This window comes from Penicillium samsonianum (assembly GCF_028829775.1).
Source record: "Penicillium samsonianum strain IBT 33392 chromosome Unknown utg000003l_segment0_segment0, whole genome shotgun sequence".
Classification (NCBI taxonomy): Eukaryota; Fungi; Ascomycota; class Eurotiomycetes; order Eurotiales; family Aspergillaceae; genus Penicillium; species Penicillium samsonianum.
Window position 1 is genome coordinate 8,340,634 of NW_026643261.1, and position 17,766 is coordinate 8,358,399.

A 17,766-nucleotide genomic window follows, 5' to 3' on the forward strand; every position below is an offset into this window, starting at 1 on the left:
AACGTCCGAGGTACTTCCGATATATTAATTTAAGGACGGTAAACGGGCATAGGAATGGTCCTCTGCCACATATTTTCTTTCTATTCGATTATTGTGTCAAGACTTTCACTGCAGTAGTCTTCGGGCAATCGAGACGTGGATTCCAGCCTCGTCTCCGCGGGAGCAGATCGTCAGCTTCAACCTCTTTGGGGGTTGACTATATTTCTCCAAGGTACCCCCAAAGTCCTTGGAAACCTATCCATGTGTATGTTTCTTAATATCCCGTTTGAGCTCCGAATGCTCATCATTGAGCATGTGCTCTACACCCCGCTCAGCCCGCCTCGGACTCCTCTTGAATCGGATGGAATCGAATACAATGACCTTGGATGTAAGGCATGGGTTTCGAGACATACCAATGTTTATTATAACCAACAGAGCAAACCCAGCCCTTCAAACTGTCTGTCTCTTCTCCTCACAAATCATCAAATTTTGACCGAGACTCGGGTGATCATTGGACGCATGAAGGTCGACTATATTCTTGACATATCAGTCAAGGATGACTTGCTCCTCTTTCTGACATGGCTGTCGGTACCATGTCTCACAACCCACATATCGACCCTGTACGCGAATGTGCGTCTTTTTGGTCACATCATCGAGATGCGCACCATCCGTAACCAACTCGGCGATGGCGGCCGGCGAGGCTTCCACTGGTCCTTCTATGCGGCATTAGAGCGATTCCTCCGCTATGGTCCCGTGGGAGTAAAAAAGGGCAAAGAGGAAGCCGAGTCTTCTCAATATCCTCGAGACACGAAGGAATTCGAGGACCGGGGAATTCTGATCGATACACTTGTTCTCGACTTCCAGTCTGCGGAACTAGAACTTTTCTTCCCACCAGAAGATGTCACATACAAGCATTGGTCGGGGCGGCATTGGGGTCGTGATCGGGGAGACCAGAGCGAGACCTCAGAGACATTGTCATCATATAAAACGCGCCCGGAGTGGCTCTGTGAATATCTGGAGACCTGGGTAAGCGGTCTTCTTTATATGGGTTATCATACTTCCGAATTCGGGAAGCCTATCTATGAGCGTATTGGGACGATCCGGATGCTTGTTGATGGACAATCATATGGTGAATTTGATCTTGCAGCTTGGTTAGCTCGCCTACGTTTTACCGAGTCTGGACTTTGGAAATGGAAAAAAGAGACATTGCTGAGAAGGGAGGCCCAAGGGTTTCCCGTGATATGGCCATCGGATGATGAATCAGGATGAAGAGAGATTGGTTATTCTATATGTTGAAATTGGGGGGAAGCTCGATGGCAGTCCGGTAAGGCAGACGGGTCGAGAGCGGCAGAAGCAACCAAAGTACCACGGTAGTTCTCCCGGGAATAGGAGGATAAGGCCATCGCTGTTGGTATTAGGAAGAATGAGTGTATTTTCCTCTAAATCAGGATTTTTTTCTTCGTCAATCTACATCTACACCAAGTCTAGTCCATAATCTAGAGCTATATCGCACGCTTTTCTGACCTCGGCCTTCAACGTCTCATCACTCAAACGTGACTGCTGCCAGGCACTGTATTCCCTAACGGCGACATCAAGAAGGCTCGGGATATAAAGCTCAGGGAGGTCGATTGAAGAAGTAGCGGTATTCACCGAGAATGGGGGCACCGATGACCTGGCTGCCTGTTGAGTCTGTGTTAGAAGGACGTCTCGGCCTATCAAGTCGTTACCTCTCTGCACTATAGATCTGTTCACGAGTCATAAGTGAAAGGAGTTTGGGTCTGCCTTTATCATTTCCTGAGAATAGAAAACACAAAATAAAATAATGTCGTCAACACTGTGTTGAAGGGAATCGGGGCCACCGGGGCCCGTGGGGCCCGCGGAACCCGTGAGGATTCTATACAATGCTTGGCTGAAACACTGCAAAAGGATCACCATTGGAAGCCTAAAAGAGCAACAGATCTCGATATATGGCTCATAGTTGTCTTTCTTTCATTTCCCATCACAGTATTTCAACCGAAAATCGTCGAATTAAAGAAAGGCTGATTGACTCTATGCTCGCCTGAGGTGTTTCGCATGAATATCCACAATGGAGAAAGAACCCGAGAAAGATAGAACTGAGGACCAGGACTCTGAGGAAGTAACAGGTGCATTTGGTGGTTACCTGGTAAGAATATTCCCCTCCCATTGCAAGCTCAGAGTCTAAGAGCAAGCAGAGGATCTTTCAATATGGCTCATCCAAGGACTATACCTTGCAAGCCATCGCCACTGCCTGCGCACTGGGCTCCGGTGTTGGCATGGCCCTTGTCAACCTGGTGTTTGGCCAGTTTATTACACTCATCACCAACTACACATCGGGTGATTCAGATGCCTCGAGGTTCAGAAGTGAAGCCGGGAGACTTAGGTATGTGCAATGTGTTCGATGTAGATTGACAAAAAGGACTAATATAGAAATAGTCTCTTCTTCTTCGTCATCGGCCTTTGCAGATTCTTCCTGACTTATGGATACAGCACACTGTATACATTTGCCGCATACCGGATCACACGAAACATTCGCTGTCGGTACCTGAAAGCAGGACTGAGGCAGGAAATTGCCTTCTTTGATGCTGGCACTAGTGGATCGATTGCCATGCAAGCTACCTCGAACGGGCGACTGATCCAGGCTGGAATATCAGAAAAACTGGGGCTTGTTGTCCAGGGCCTGTCCGCTTTTATATCGGCCTTCGTGCTAGCATTTGTCACTCAATGGAAACTGACACTAATTTGCTGCTGTATTGCCCCAACAATGCTTCTGGCCATGGGGATCAGCTCCACCATTGAAGCCTCGATCGAAACAAAAGTCCTCAAAGTTCAGGCCCAGGCTGGAGCTTTTGCAGAAAGTATTTTGTCAAGCTCTCGGACGGTACAGGCGTTCGGGCTTCGAAACCAACTGCTACGCGACTTTGACAAGTTCTTGCGAGCTTCGAGAAAGCTCGGAAATAAGAAATCCCCTCTTTTTGGCTGCCTATTTGCCACGGAGTACACTATCATCTTTGCAGGTTTTGGCTTGTGCTTTTGGCAGGGTGTAAGAATGATATCCACTGGGGAGGTGGAGCAGTCTGGAGATGTCTTCATGTTTGTTCAGTCTTTATCCTTTCACATCATCTAGAAATGCTAACCATAATAATTGCAGTGTCCTCATGTCTGTGATTGTGGCAGCTACAAGCTTGACGGCTATCATGCCTCATTTGATTAGTTTTGTCCGCGCTGCCTCCGCGGCTACAGAGCTATTCCGGCTCATGGACCGAGAGTCGAGAATCGATCCGTTCAATGAGTCCGGAGAAAGACCAACGGAAGTGATGGGATATCTCGATTTTGGTGACGTTTCGTTCGCTTACCCTACGCGCCCTGACGTCAAAGTGTTGAATGACTTCTCACTGCATATTCCTGCCGGCAAGACAACTGCGCTCGTCGGAGCAAGCGGGTCTGGCAAGAGCACTATAGTTGGCCTAATTGAACGATGGTACGACCCTTTATCGGGAACGATCAAGCTTGATGGCCAGCCTGTCGAGCTGTTCAACCTCAAATGGCTGCGTCAGCAGGTTAGGCTTGTTCAACAGGAGCCCGTTTTGTTTGCCGGCACAGTCGCTGAAAACATCGCCAATGGCCTTGTGGGTACGCCGTGGGAGAATGAACCCCCAATCGAGAAGCTGGCCCGGATACAGGACGCTGCTAAAGTTGCCTTTGCCCATGATTTCATCACCGAACTTCCCGACGGGTATGATACCGTCATTGGGGAGAGAGGTGGGCTATTATCCGGTGGTCAAAAGCAACGGGTTGCAATTGCTCGCAGCATTGTTTCCCAGCCACGAATTCTTCTTCTTGATGAGGCAACGAGTGCACTTGATCCTCATGCCGAGGAAGTCGTTCAACAGGCACTGAACAATGTCTCGAAGGGACGCACAACAATCACCATTGCACACAAACTAGCCACTATAAGAGATGCTGATAATATTGTCGTCATGGAACATGGCCGTATTCTCGAGCAAGGCACGCATAACTCCCTTTTGGAGTCGAATGGCGCCTATGCACGACTGGTGCAGGCTCAGGATTTGTCTGTGGCTGCCCAGAACCCCGATGATATGTCAGATAGCTGGGATGAAACAGACAAGGTAGACCATATTGCACTGACTGGTGAATTAACCCGGTACTCAACTATGACAAGATCAGCTTTGGAGAAGCAGTTGAGTCGGGATGATTTTGACAATTGGAAAAGATTGGGGCTTCTCCAAACAGTTTGGAGATTGCTGAAAACGACCCCTGAGCTCAATTGGACTTTCGCGGTTCTTATTTTGGCTTGTTTGGCTGGAGGTAGGCTGCATTTTGAAGCCCAATTTTCGCAGACTGAAACTGACCAACTCTTAGCTGCTTCATATCCTGGCCAAGCTATTTTGATGTCCAGATTCATCGAAGTATTCCAGTTTACGGGTGCAACTATGCGGAAGAAAGGGAACTTTTTCGCTCTCATGTTTTTCGTTCTCGGACTTGGCTCGTTCGTTGTCTACTTTGTTGTCGGGTGGACATCAAACATTGTGGCACAGGTAAGTCTCCTTCAAGAATATATAAGTATATAATTGGCTTGACTAACCCATCAAGACAATGAACCACAAATACCGGAAGCAAGTCGTCAACGACATGATGAAGCAAGACCTGCAATTCTTTGATCGCACCGAGAACACTACAGGGGCATTGACCAGCCGTGCCGACTCTTATCCACAGGCCGTGTTTGAGCTTATGGGATTCAATGTTGCTCTGATGTTGATTGCAACGGTTGGTGTATTGTCATGTTCCATCATGGCAATAGTATATGCATGGAAGCTTGGCCTTGTTATTGTCTTAGCGGGACTTCCACCCATGCTAGTTTCCGGTTACGCTCGCATCAGAATGGAGGGTGCAATGGACCACAAGATTTCAAAGTTGTTTTCCATGAGTGCATCCATTGCCTCAGAGGCCGTGACTGCCATCCGGACGGTGTCTTCCTTGGCGATTGAGACCTCGGTTTTGGAGCGATACACCCAGGAGCTTGACCGGGCGGTTGCCACGTCCACGAGGCCAGTGCTTCTTATCATGCTTCCTTTCGCATTCACTCAGACTGTTGAATATTCTTTCTTGGCTCTGGGTTTCTGGTATGTTTCTTTCACATGCTCAAGTGCCTTGTTCTCGGTTTTGTGACAGGATGCTAACTATCGGATCATCTCGACATAGGTATGGGTGTCGGCTTGTCTCATTTGGGGATCTGAGCATGGTCAACTTCTTTATCAGTTTTCTAAGTGTGTTCTTTTCTGGCCAGCAAGCTTCAATTCTTTTTGGCTTTTCAAGCAGTAAGATGCACTCCAAGGCTGTGTGGGAGGTAAAAACGGGTTGCTAACAGCTATCCAGGCATGACAAAGGCAACAAGTGCTGCCAACTACATATTTTGGCTTGAAGAGCTTCATCCTACCATTCGTGAGACCGACGAAAACCGCGATATTGGCCCTGGCGACTTCAAGTCTCTGGACTTGGAAAACCTGCAATTCTCCTACCCAATGAGACCTCACGCTCGCGTACTACGTGGCATTGACCTTCATGTATGCCAACCCAACTCGTGCCCTTTTCAATTCTGTCCTCTGTTCTGCCGAATTGGCGCAAACCTGTCCTTGTTCACTGCTAACATATCATATAGATCAAACAAGGTCAATTTGTCGCATTCGTTGGCGCATCTGGCTGTGGAAAAAGTACCATGATTGGCATGCTCGAACGCTTTTATGATCCGGTATCTGGTCATATCAGAATCGACGCCGATACATTGGACCGCTTAAATCCGTGGCTGTACCGAGCTCAAGTGGCACTTGTACAGCAGGAGCCAACTCTCTATCCCGGCACCATTCGCGAAAACATCTCCATGGGGGCCCCGACCGATGACCCGTCAACGGTTCCTGACAGCGACATTGAGGGTGCCTGTCGGGCGGCTAACGCGTGGGAATTTATCTCATCTTTGCCAGACGGCCTTATGACTCTCTGCGGAACCAATGGTACACAGCTCTCTGGTGGGCAACGTCAACGCATCGCCATTGCCAGAGCGTTACTCCGGAATCCCCGTCTACTCCTCCTAGATGAAGCAACAAGCGCGTTGGACACACAGTCCGAGAGAATTGTCCAAGATGCGCTGAATGAGGCGGCTTCCCAGGGGGATAGAATCACGATCGCGGTTGCCCATCGCTTGTCGACTATTCGCCATGCGGATATGATTTGCGTATTTGATGGGGGTAAGATCGCAGAGTCTGGAACTCATGAGGAGTTACTGGCGAGAGGCCAACTTTATTCGAAGATGTGTGAGGCTCAGAACCTAGGCACCTGATCAGGGGAAGCATCTCTTCTGTGCCTTTTTACAAAGGCAATGGTGGGACTTGTAATTAATAGATTAGCGAAGATAGATCACCCATGTAATTAAATTGAAGCGAATACATATTCACGGCCATGCGAATATTTGCCCATATTCAGTCTCCCATAGCTCTATAGCTCTATAGCGCTTAGTCTCGTGCCCTAATAAAGGGCATCGTGGTTCCATTATCTAGAAGGTTGCAAGTCCTTGTATATCAACACAGATTGATTGCTCACCTCACTACATAGATCTGATATGTGTTATTCCGTTGAGATCCGAGATATTCAATGTCGTCACCTTCGCCGTGAGGGGAACGTGGGGTAGATATGGCATTACTCCAAGATAAACGGAGTATAGAGCGGCCTGAGGGCCCGAACTATTCACCAAGCTAGCCAATTCGAGTCTCTCGATATAAAATGACATCCTCCCCCGGGTTCCCTGCCGAAGGTCCTTCAGGTCAACGGGCCACCTGGGGCAGGTAGCAGCAATTGCATATACACCATTGTAGGGGCAGATATTTGACCCACTGATAAAGCTGTGTAAGTATAATTGCAGGTTCTTTCGGGAAGTCCCTTTATATCCCCTTTTATAACCCGCTGGAAAAGTATTATTGTACATTCTCGACACCAATGAGAGCCAATGCGGATTCTATTACTCTTTTCATTTCCATATAGGTCCCCGCATGTCCCCGCAAACCTCACATCTCCCTGAAGAGCTTCGTGTTATCATTTCAGGGGGGTCGAAGTTCTCGGGAAGTGTACCGATAATTATCAACCATTGGTAAAGAATGGGTTGAATGGACTTTTCTCGCATCAATATAAACCAAACTCAACAACTCAACGCATCAATGTGTCAAATATCTAATACAGCTGCAGCGTGGAGTGACTCAAATTCCAAAAGTACTACGTTTGGCATTGATAAGGACATTGTATTTATGAAGTCCAAAGGAGGAATTAATGGAAACGAGGCAGATCTATCGCATCTTTTGGAGTTGGTCCAAGGTGCTCCGCATTGGCTTGCCGGACGAGACAATGAAGGACACATCACTAATGCATCGAGAGGGCTATAAAATAGTACCGACGACGCATTCTCAAACACATCACACATACTACTAGTAGTAGTAGCAAACGCCCAATAATCAAATAGTCACATCTCAAGCACTAAACAAACTACATCCAGTCCTCCTATATACAAAAACAGTCTAGATACGAATCCAAGCATACCCATACCGACACCCATCATGAAGTCTGAAGTCCGTATTCCGATCAGCAAAGGGGCCATTTTCAGATTCTCCACCTCCAGGGCTGTTATTAGTCCATCGCAGACATCGCACCTTCATATACGGAGTAATCCTCCACTAAATAACATCGCCATAAGCTTTTCTTAGGTATCAAATCCACAATTAACACTTCCAATCTGTGTGTTCAATAGTCATGTATAGTTTCAGGTTTAGAAAATACCTAGCCAGGATTATCATGATTCATAATGCATTGAAATTGGGTTAAAAAGCGCTGGGTGCAATAGTCTCAAATCAGTACACTGTCAAACAACTCACGGCGCCATTCTTAAGAACTTCAAATAAAAGCCCCGGGAACCCAAAAAGCTCGGTGTTGCCTAATCCTCCATCCTGCCCATCGGCACCACTCCGAGGACCTTTGGCCGTGCTCTCCTCCCACCCACCAAGGAACTCAACACTGCTCTCAGGGCTGTCCCCCCAGCCACGGTTTAGCACCATTGGCCGCTGCAGAGCACGCTCCTCGGCGGGGCTGGCGTAAGATCCTTTCCAAGTAGCGCGCAGCCGCTCTGAGACTTCATCATAGGGCGATTCTGAAGTCAGACAGTCGCCAGATTCATCCAATGGAATTAACCAGCGACTTCGGCGGTGACGATTAAATGGATAAGAACCTGGGACGTTCCCATGAAGAATAATCTTTGTCACTGTCAACTGGGAAGACGGTAGCTGAGGCGATGGATCTGGAAGGCCTGAGGCGGGGAAAGCAGGCCCAGGTGTTGTTGGATACGAGATGAAGGCATCGAACCCATGGTGGAAGTAGTTCAAAAAGCATTCTGCGGGCAGTGAGGTGGAGTCTCCAATATTGAAAGTAGCCATCTCTTCGTCAGAATCATCAGTTACGCTGTTAGTGGATGAGTGATCGCCGTCTGGAATCTCGATTCCTCTGCCTGGAGAGGGACTCAGGTGCAGGTCCCCGCCCCCAGTTGCACGATGAATCGAAATTCGGCGGTCGTTCTTACGATAGATTGCGTCGGGTGGGCCGAAGTCTGCAATCAAGTCCTGGGGTGTCGTCTCTCCGAGTGTTATGTATAATGGAGAGCCCGTCCTGCGAACCACTTCAAGTTTCCCGGCACCGAGGACATGCCACTCCTCGACTTCGTCCGCCAGCGATTCTCTGGATTTGCCAATCAAAGCCGACGAGCGTGGGTACTGTGCCTGTTGCGTGAACAACTTGGCTCGGACCTCGGGCCATGATGACCCCTGGAAGATTGACATGGATGTGGCCGGAAGGGCAGCTGAGGAAGATAACAACGCTACAAAATCACACTGGTCGGACCAGGCAGAGTGCTGAAGGGGGAACGAGAATGCAACCCCGGGATACGAGAGCACGTAGGTGCCGTATGGCGACTGAGGATCTGCCGGCGGTACGTATTCTCCTGGGTATGAAGGACCAAACAAGCGATTGTAGACGTGCCGGAAGCTGGGGCCGTGCGACGACAAGGGCTGTTCTGCTGACTTCCCACCTTTAAGCACGTCCTGGTTTTTGTATACCAGATTCACTCGAGAGAAGTCAAGAACTTCGATCAAACGGAGCCTCTGGTCAGGACCGTCAAATCGAAGGCGCAGGCCATTTGAAGGTAACTGCAATATCACCGGTTTGCGAAGCGGATCTGCGGAGGAGTAGGCTAGGTCGATGGCGGGATATGTTTGAGGATAGGACTTGACGCGGGTGAGGACATTATGGAGTGAAGCGCCCAGAGCTTGCAAATTATTAGCGAGAGCCGCTGAAAAGGTTGTGAGGCTAGATAAAGCATACTGATAAACCCCAGTCCTTTACCGGGGAAGATTTGCGCCTGCGTTGGGGAAGTAGAAGTAGTCATAGTGATCTGTCCGCTTTAATGGCCCGGCGAGTATGGGCGGACGAAATTCCATGCGATAGTCGAGCTATACTTATTAGTTAAAAGGTGTGGGGGGGGGGGGGGGGGGGGGGTTCTGGGGACGTATGTCGTAGGGGAGCCTTGGAAGTCAACATGATATGAGGGGAACGATAGCGATAAGAGGGCGATGACGATAGCGCAGCAGACCGAGTCATGTGAGAGGGGGAAATGACTGGATTATGTAAGCTTTGTTTATGTTTTCCCGTTTGAGACGAAGCTCCACTGATATACACAACAGTGAAAGACTCCGAGACAGCTCGTGAAAAGATCAAATCGACTTTCAAACCAAGTCTCGAATATTACTGCTAAAGAATACCACAATTACACTCCGATTGTCGCATTGTCAACATGGCTGGCCCACCAAGGCCCCCGTCCACCCTCCCCACCACGAGGAGGTCGGGTTTGCGCCAACCGGTTCGACGAGCGGGTTCGGCAGTCCCAGAACGCCATGCACCGCCTGGAGTGTCTACACCGTCGGTGAGGTCCTCTGCCATGAGCGCAGCGCGTGCGGCGAGGAGCCCCGAAAAACCGGGCGCTGCAAGCAAGAGGAAGGAGAAAGATTTTGAACGGGAAATCAACGAGGACACAAGCATTCATGTGGTGGTCCGCTGTCGCGGACGCAGCGATCGCGAGATCAAAGAGAACAACGGTGTAGTCTTGTCAACGCCAGAAGGTGTGAAGGGCAAGACCCTCGATCTCTCGATGGGACCGAACGCAGTTTCGAACAAGACATATGCTTTCGACAAGGTCTTCTCCCCGGCCGCCGATCAAACCACTGTCTACGAGGATGTTGTTGTTCCGGTCCTCGACGAGGTTAGTATAGTCACCGCGTGCGAAACCAAAGGACCGCGCTAATTTCTTACAGATGTTGGCAGGTTACAATTGCACAATCTTCGCATACGGGCAGACTGGAACGGGAAAGACATACACCATGTCAGGAGACATGACCGACACTTTGGGCATCCTGTCCGATGATGCGGGAATTATTCCACGTACCCTCTACGCCCTATTTCACAAGCTTGAGGACACAGAAAGCACAGTGAAGTGCTCCTTCATCGAACTTTATAACGAGGAACTCCGTGACCTTCTTTCATACGACGATAGCACCAAGCTCAAGATTTTCGAAAATGAGAAGAAGGGAGGACACAGCACAATGGTTCAAGGCATGGAGGAGACTTACATCGACTCTGCGTCCACCGGAATCAGACTACTTCAAACGGGCAGCCACAAACGCCAAGTGGCAGCGACAAAATGCAATGACCTGAGTTCCCGAAGTCATACAGTTTTCACCATCACCGTTCTCACAAAGCGCACGACCGAATCTGGCGAGGACTATGTTAGCTCGGGCAAGTTGAACCTGGTCGATCTCGCGGGTAGCGAAAACATCGGACGGAGCGGTGCGGAAAATAAACGGGCAACGGAAGCAGGTCTCATCAACAAGAGTCTACTCACTCTTGGGAGAGTGATCAACGCTCTAGTGGACAAGAGCTCGCACATTCCTTACCGGGAGTCAAAACTCACGAGACTGCTGCAAGATTCACTTGGAGGACGAACAAAAACATGTATCATTGCCACTGTTTCGCCTGCCCGCAACAACCTAGAGGAGACCATCTCTACCCTGGATTATGCCTTCCGAGCCAAGAACATCCGCAACAAACCCCAGATTAATTCCATCATCTCCAAAACCAAGCTTCTCCGAGATATCGGGATGGAAATTGAGAAGCTCAAGAGCGAGCTCATTGCCACCCGGCATCGCAATGGTGTCTATATGACGCCTGATGCGTACGAAGAAATGACGATGGAAAGTGAATCGCGGCGAATCGTTAACGAAGAACAGCGTGCCAAGATCGAGTCGATGGAGGCAAGTCTTCGCCACAAGGTCCAAGAGCTCCTTTCTATCACGGGCAACTTCAACTCATTAAAGCATGACAATGAGGAAACTCAGTCTAAACTCAAAGAAACGCGCGATGTTCTCAACGAAACAGAAAGGTTTTGGAAGGATACCCAGGAGAAGCTGGACGAGGAGAAGATTGTGCGGAAGGCCCATCAAAATACGGAAAAGCAACTTCGTCACATCGGTGCCGGCCTGGTGACCACTTTAAACGGTACCATTCAAGACGTGAATGGACTGCACGCGAAATTGGTTCGCAAAGATAACTTGGAAACTGATAACCGGCAAACCTGGCAGACCTCAACCGGTGAGGTATCACATGTCACAGAGCGAGTCGATGCTCGCATGCAGATCTTCCAGACGCAGCATGCGAAGCTGCTAGAGGAGATGTCTGGCAAAATCCACCAATTTGTAGACCATGAACTCGACACTGCGCAGTCTACCCGCTCCCACCTCAAGGATCTTGATGCATCATTTGACAAGGCCGAGGCCGAGGCCAAGAACAACACCTCCACTGCCCACAACGAGATGAATGAAGTTCTCGAGGAGATCAAAGTCCTTCGAGAAGAAGTTAAGTCCAAAGTTGGCGAAGGCCTGAATGGCTTGTCAGTTGCTGCTGCTCGGATCTCCGAAGAGGTAATTGGGGAGTTCTCGGAGTTCCACTCCCAACTTCACTCATCATACAGCACACTCGGCAAAGACTTCAAGACCATGTTTGAGGACATGGCAAAGCACCTCGATGAACAGAAATCCGAAGTCCACAAACTTCGTCTCGAGCTGCAGGCAGCTAACCGCCAGACGGTGGAGGCCAATAGAAAGGCTTCATCCAATTTAGCACAGGTTCTGGAAGAGGAACATGCGAGTGCACAGGCCGAGCGTGAAACTCTTATGTCTCACATCCGGGGACTCCTTGAGGACTCAAGTCATAAACAGAACAACCGCCTTAAAGGCAAATTTGATACCCTTCGCATCGACATCTCGGCATCAGGCGACTCTCTCGAGCAAGCGACTGCGCAGCACGACAGACACATTGATGAATGGATTTTCAAGGAGGAACAATTTGCCAAAGACATTACTGCATCCAAGGATGAACTCAAAACCAGGATGCAGAATGATTGGGAGGTAAGACGAACTGACATCTTTGAGTTACGAAATAAAACTAACGACAGTAGACTTTCGACCAGCGCAATGCCTCAATTCATCGAGCAACGGAGTCTGTGCACCAAGAGACTGTGCGGATTGTTGATGCTCAAATGAGCGACATGGGCACACAAATGGAGGCCTTAGATGACTTCGTTGCCAAAGCACGGTCCCAGAATGGCCGCTTCCATGAATCACACCTAGGCAGTTTGAATTCCATGGCTAAGAACGCCCGAGAGTCCCGCTCAAACGTCTATGGGCAACTCGATGGGTTCACCGGACGTGTCGAGCAACTCCAGGAGGATGTCGATATGCATACCGAGAACCTGGAACAAACTACTGCACCTCTACACGCTGAAGTCCGCCAGCCACTTTTAGAAATGCGGTCAAACATCCAGAGCCACCCCCTGAAAGAGTATGTTCCAACTGGTATAACCCCTCAGAAACGACGATACGAATACCCTTCGGAAATGCCTCAAACGGAAGCTCACGACGGTCTTCGCACTCGACACCGGACATCCAAGCAGTTTAATGCTCTGCCATTCAGTGAGGAGGAAGAACAGGATTCCCCTGCTCCCACTTCGCCCCAGCCTTCGCCGTCCAAGAAATTCGTGTATAATGATACTCCGGAAGAGGTAGGCCACTCTCTTCCATCCTCCGCAGCCGCACCTTCCAACACTGGCCTTAGAGAAGTCGACTTAAACGTCGCCAGACCGGCCGTGTCTGATGGCAACGACGAACTACCTCCCACCAAGCCGGAAACCCCCGCGTTGGCCACATCCATGGACCTGGACGAGACGCCAGAAAAGGAAGAGCCAGAACCTTCTCGTAAACGGCGCCGATCGAACTCAAACAATAATACCGAGACTAAGCTCCCCAAAACCATGCTCTCAAAGAGGATGGCTGGCATGAAGGAGGGTCGCGAAAATATGCCTCCCCCAGCCATCGCCAGTGGCCGAAGATTTAGAAACCGCACCTCTGATTAGGTGGATTCCATGTTATTTTCTGCTCTTTTTTTGTTCTTCTTTTCTGACAATTTTTGATACCCGATAGTCGCTGGGCTTTCACTCTGGGTTGGAGTTTTTGGCTGAAAAAACAGTGTTGGGTTGAACATTCTCTTGTATCTCTTCTTTTGTCTGAGTGCCATAGAAAGGCGATTGTACTTGGCGTTTCTGGTTTGGCTATATTGATATTCCTATAGGAATGTCAAATCCGATCTTAATACCATACTTGATATCCCGATTTGGATTGGTTCATCTTGTATTCAAATTATGTTCATGAGATTCACCCGGCACTAGCCTGTTGGTAAACTAGACTTAATACAGACGCCGATGCTTTTCCCGCGATGCGACAAAAATAGCAATAACAAATCATCAAGAATGTTCCCCTTCACCATCTGCAGCATATGCCGCACTATCCCCCTCGCCCTGAGTAGTCTCTTCAGCTGTGTCTGGAGAGAAAGGATGCTGCACGAGTTCTTCCTCATCGTGTTCTCCCTTTGAGTCCGCAACCTCTGCAGCATCGATAACAACTTGCAACTCGCTCATCCGCTTCGCAAACTGGTCCATCATCTCCTCAAGTGTACCCTCCTTATCTTTTCCACCCACCTTAATCGGCAGCCCACCTGTGCCACGTATCTTCAACATCAACCCATGTCCTGGTAACTCGCCAGGATTACTATTCTCAAAGGTTGGCGCCGGTACCACCTCCGTGTTGAGGACCTGCCAAGTTGACGAGAAGCTTTGTGCCGCGGTAACGCGATACTGCGGGTGTAGCTGCCCCTGATCCTGTGGGAGGGCGGAAGTGTTCGCCGGTGACGAGGATATGGACCTCGTGCCACCCCCGCCTTTCCCTGGTGCTAGTTGTTCGGTTATCGGACTGGTTTGTGCTGCCCCGGGTGTGTGTGGTGATGGCTCTACGTCCAGGATTACATAGTTTTCACAAACACCTGGAACGGGCGGTGGGAGTAAGGCGGTCTTGGCTAGGTCTGGGTCGGAGGGGTCTTTGATCTCGTCCTGAAGATTGGATGCTTGGGTCTGCGCGATCTGGTCTTTCTTGGAATCGGAGAGGGCTTCTTGCTGCACGGCCAAGCTACGTAAGGCTGCCTCTGTCACGATGCCGGTGTCATCGTCGGAGAATATGTAGTGGACCGTTGGGTGGTAGTAGTCTGAGGTATGGGCGTCTTCAATCAAGGTGAAGAACGGCTGGAAGGCGGGGTGAGATAGAGGTTGTTCTTGGCCTTCCTCGGGGTGGTCTTCGGTTTCATCCAGAACTGCATCTTGGCGGGGTGATGAAATTGTTCCTAGAAGTTGATGGGTTTCGTCTGTTGATGGGCGGCTCTCAGGTGGCAGCTGCCCTCTTGAGTGTCGATCACTCGGCCGCGAAGAGGCGGTGCCTGGACGAGAGGGTGTTTCTTTGTGCAGGGACTGCCGGGATGAGGAAGAGGATAGGGGAGGATGATAGGGAGAGTTGTTCAGAGACATCTCCATAAGCCGAGGCTACATCATTCTAGAGAAGAGCTTGGGGTAGGATGAGGTTCTGTATCCCGTGCGGAGAGCTTCTTATCGATAGCGCCACGTGACGATCGGATGAAAAGTGACGGCGGCTGGGTGTACATGTAGTTGACCTCGTATCAAGTGATCAAGTGACATTTTATATTGGTAAATGTATTACTCCTTCAGATGTAGCTGTTTTTTTTTTTTTTTTTTTGGGAGATAGTGGTATGATAGTCGGTAGGCTGCTTGGCTAGGTATGATATAAGTTGACCTACCTATCTATGGCCCGATCTGCAAATATATATATCGACATGTCGATGATCGAACACCATGGAAATCATGTGCCAAGGCAATTATAATCACTGCAATATACATCAAGCAAGCGAATTACGCATAAACAACAATTGTTCCAGTAGGAATAACCTTGACTTGTAAAAATGAAGTATAAACGGGGATCCAATCTTGTTGATTGAAAAGTCGCTCCAAGCATGGCATTAATTTGATGCTCAGTTGACACTGAGCACTCAACAAATCTTCCAATCCAAGTTTGCATGCCCAATTAAAACACAAAGGGGTATCTAGAACTCGTCCGACAACGCCTTGATAACCATTGATGAGAACCAAAAAACACAAATTAGGCCGTTATTCCTTGTCCTTCCATTCGAATTCTGGAGACAGTTAGCTCGATATCACACAGACAATGCAGAGAAAGCATACTTTGTCGGCACATTGGACATAGTCCCTTGGAAGACTCCAGGTCAATCCAGGTCATTAAGCAATGCTGTTTCAAAAGTGTTGATTAGTTCAGTCCAAGCTTAAATGCCCACTCCGCAGTCTTACCATATGAAACGCGTGGTTGCATCTTCCTTGCACTATAATAGTCATCATAAGTCAGTATTCAGCATGGAATTGGGAGTAGAAAGGTCACTCACCGAGCGCGCAGTCGTCGCCGGGGAATTTGCAGGTTGGGCAAGTGCCATCGAACTGAACACGACAGATGCCACACACTTCATCTTCTGGAATATTCCAGTGCCAAGTAGCAACGGCATTCCATTCTTTAATGGCGACCTTCATTGTGGAGTGGGATAGTGGAGAACCAAGCTGAAGAGGTGAAGAGGGAAAACCATCGGTCAACATCCGACACTTATCTCTTATCGGGCCCTTATCACATGTTCTCCGCACCTCCACATATGCCGCCATAACACGCAATAGTACTCCTCTTATTGCTCTTCCCTGCTTTTCCGCTTCTTCTTACTCGTGGTTGGTCTGACTTGCATTTTGATACTCCCTCAGGCTTTACTACCTCGTTATGTAAATTGGTCTTTAAAAGCCTTTCCTCTCCACCATGGCTTTTGCAGCCAGACCCTTTGCTCCTGCTCGTCTCTTCCGCCCCAACATGTCTATCTCCACAGGGCTCCATACTCAGCGCAATGTCTCTTTTTCTTCGTATCTAGTGACACCAAAGCAGCTGAATGAAGCACTCAAGAAGAATCCCCGGACAAAAATCTCAACTTCCCCGCGCGTGATTCCCCTCTGTGCAGCATGGTTCATGCCTAACGATCCAGAGGGTCGCAAGGGAATTGACTCGTTCCGTAACTCGCGCATCCCCCAGGCCCGATTCTTTGACCTTGACGCTATCAAAGATCAAGATTCACCCTATCCACACATGCTTCCCACTTGCGAGACTTTTGCCGAGGCCATGAGCGAGTTGGGGATCCGTCGCGACGACTCGGTGGTGGTCTACGACACTGCCGACCTGGGCATATTCAGTGCGCCCCGAGTAGGCTGGACACTGCGCGTCTTCGGCCATCCTAACGTGCACATCCTCAACAACTATCGTCTCTGGACCAAAGAAGGTCTTCCGACTGAGAGCGGTGAGCCAGCGGCGGTGGAGAAGTCCAAGTACTCTGTTCCGACATACGACTCGCGACTAGTGATCTCCTTCCGGGAGATGAAGGAGTTGGCATTGGACTATGGCAAAGAAGGTGCAGAGGAAATAGAGATCCTAGATGCACGATCCTATGGTCGCTGGGCTGGAACCGATCCGGAGCCGCGCCCTGGTCTGTCATCTGGCCATATTCCTGGCTCCAAGAGCATGCCCTTCCAAGAACTGTTGGACCCTGAAACAAAAGCCTATCTCCCTACTGAAGACCTGCGAAAGGTCTTTGAGGACCACAAGGTAGATCCAAATCAAACAATTATCAGCTCGTGTGGTACTGGCGTGACTGCCTCCATCATTGAGACAGCCCTGAGTGAGGCCGAATATGGCGACCCAAACCTGCGTCGGGTATATGACGGCAGCTGGACGTAAGTATAACAAAGTTTCCCTTGTAATTCAAATGTTGACTAGTACTAATATGAACATCGAAACCAGTGAGTGGGCGCAACGAGTCAAGGAATCGGATGGCCTCATCAAAAAGGTGAAGTCATAGGCCAGCATGATGGCGCTGGAACCCTTTTCTTCACGAACATGAGCTTTTTTTTTTCTGTTCTCTCTCTCTACTCTTAGACTGTATCCCTCTTCGATATATAGAAACCCTCACTTCTCTCTTTAAATTCGGTCTTCCAAGGTTGTTCCTGAAGCACGCTTAGTCAGCATATTTCCATCTCTGCCCATCGCATCATTTCTCAAGGTGCGTTCTTTGGCCCCAAGCAGACTATATTGTTACAAAGATGCTGCAGATGGAAACATC

At 49.3% G+C, this 17,766-nt stretch overlaps 8 protein-coding genes across 8 annotated transcripts; 4 read left to right on the plus strand and 4 right to left on the minus strand.

Moving 5' to 3' along the window:
* Positions 1 to 276: 276 nt before the first annotated feature.
* On the plus strand, positions 277 to 1,248 carry N7471_006851 (uncharacterized protein; the record flags this gene model as incomplete). Its single annotated transcript, XM_057279570.1, has 1 exon — positions 277 to 1,248. One exon carries the CDS (start codon positions 277 to 279, stop codon positions 1,246 to 1,248), a length of 972 nt encoding a protein of 323 aa, XP_057139180.1.
* A 204-nt stretch (positions 1,249 to 1,452) lies between these two features.
* N7471_006852 (uncharacterized protein) lies at positions 1,453 to 1,738 on the minus strand (the record flags this gene model as incomplete). Its single annotated transcript, XM_057279571.1, is given in 2 exon segments — positions 1,453 to 1,715; positions 1,732 to 1,738. 2 exon segments carry the CDS (start codon positions 1,736 to 1,738, stop codon positions 1,453 to 1,455), a joined length of 270 nt encoding a protein of 89 aa, XP_057139181.1.
* Positions 1,739 to 2,065: 327 nt separating this feature from the next.
* Positions 2,066 to 6,352, plus strand: N7471_006853 (ABC transporter ATP-binding protein; the record flags this gene model as incomplete). Its single annotated transcript, XM_057279572.1, has 9 exons — positions 2,066 to 2,143; positions 2,193 to 2,380; positions 2,434 to 3,090; positions 3,149 to 4,326; positions 4,381 to 4,556; positions 4,612 to 5,141; positions 5,221 to 5,336; positions 5,395 to 5,582; positions 5,678 to 6,352. 9 exons carry the CDS (start codon positions 2,066 to 2,068, stop codon positions 6,350 to 6,352), a joined length of 3,786 nt encoding a protein of 1,261 aa, XP_057139182.1.
* Positions 6,353 to 7,907: 1,555 nt separating this feature from the next.
* On the minus strand, positions 7,908 to 9,490 carry N7471_006854 (UPF0183 domain protein; the record flags this gene model as incomplete). Its single annotated transcript, XM_057279573.1, has 2 exons — positions 7,908 to 9,370; positions 9,427 to 9,490. 2 exons carry the CDS (start codon positions 9,488 to 9,490, stop codon positions 7,908 to 7,910), a joined length of 1,527 nt encoding a protein of 508 aa, XP_057139183.1.
* A 405-nt stretch (positions 9,491 to 9,895) lies between these two features.
* Positions 9,896 to 13,564, plus strand: N7471_006855 (putative kinesin family protein (BimC); the record flags this gene model as incomplete). Its single annotated transcript, XM_057279574.1, has 3 exons — positions 9,896 to 10,360; positions 10,413 to 12,560; positions 12,611 to 13,564. 3 exons carry the CDS (start codon positions 9,896 to 9,898, stop codon positions 13,562 to 13,564), a joined length of 3,567 nt encoding a protein of 1,188 aa, XP_057139184.1.
* Positions 13,565 to 13,951: 387 nt separating this feature from the next.
* Positions 13,952 to 15,067, minus strand: N7471_006856 (uncharacterized protein; the record flags this gene model as incomplete). The annotated part of the gene is made up of 1 exon (XM_057279575.1): positions 13,952 to 15,067. The coding sequence occupies one exon, from the start codon at positions 15,065 to 15,067 to the stop codon at positions 13,952 to 13,954; it is 1,116 nt and encodes a 371-aa protein (XP_057139185.1).
* Positions 15,068 to 15,496: 429 nt separating this feature from the next.
* N7471_006857 (anaphase promoting complex subunit 11) lies at positions 15,497 to 16,174 on the minus strand. The gene is made up of 4 exons (XM_057279576.1): positions 16,006 to 16,174; positions 15,914 to 15,945; positions 15,791 to 15,854; positions 15,497 to 15,741 (listed from the first exon to the last, which is right to left on the minus strand). The coding sequence occupies exons 1-4, from the start codon at positions 16,145 to 16,147 to the stop codon at positions 15,716 to 15,718; spliced, it is 264 nt and encodes an 87-aa protein (XP_057139186.1). The 5' UTR covers positions 16,148 to 16,174; the 3' UTR covers positions 15,497 to 15,715.
* Positions 16,175 to 16,418: 244 nt separating this feature from the next.
* Positions 16,419 to 17,505, plus strand: N7471_006858 (sulfurtransferase; the record flags this gene model as incomplete). Its single annotated transcript, XM_057279577.1, has 2 exons — positions 16,419 to 17,380; positions 17,448 to 17,505. The coding sequence occupies 2 exons, from the start codon at positions 16,419 to 16,421 to the stop codon at positions 17,503 to 17,505; spliced, it is 1,020 nt and encodes a 339-aa protein (XP_057139187.1).
* Between the last annotated feature and the right edge of the window lie 261 nt (positions 17,506 to 17,766).

What these genes read in the sequence shown, in the direction of transcription:
- N7471_006857 (XM_057279576.1), bottom strand. Translation starts at nt 16,147, where the DNA reads ATGAAGGTCGCCATTAAAGAATGGAATGCCGTTGCTACTTGGCACTGG. An exon ending in CGGCGACGACTGCGCGCTCG is followed by an intron (nt 15,946 to 16,005) that starts GTGAGTGACCTT and finishes TGACTATTATAG; the next exon opens with TGCAAGGAAGATGCAACCAC. An exon ending in ATGTCCAATGTGCCGACAAA is followed by an intron (nt 15,742 to 15,790) that starts GTATGCTTTCTC and finishes AACTGTCTCCAG; the next exon opens with AATTCGAATGGAAGGACAAG.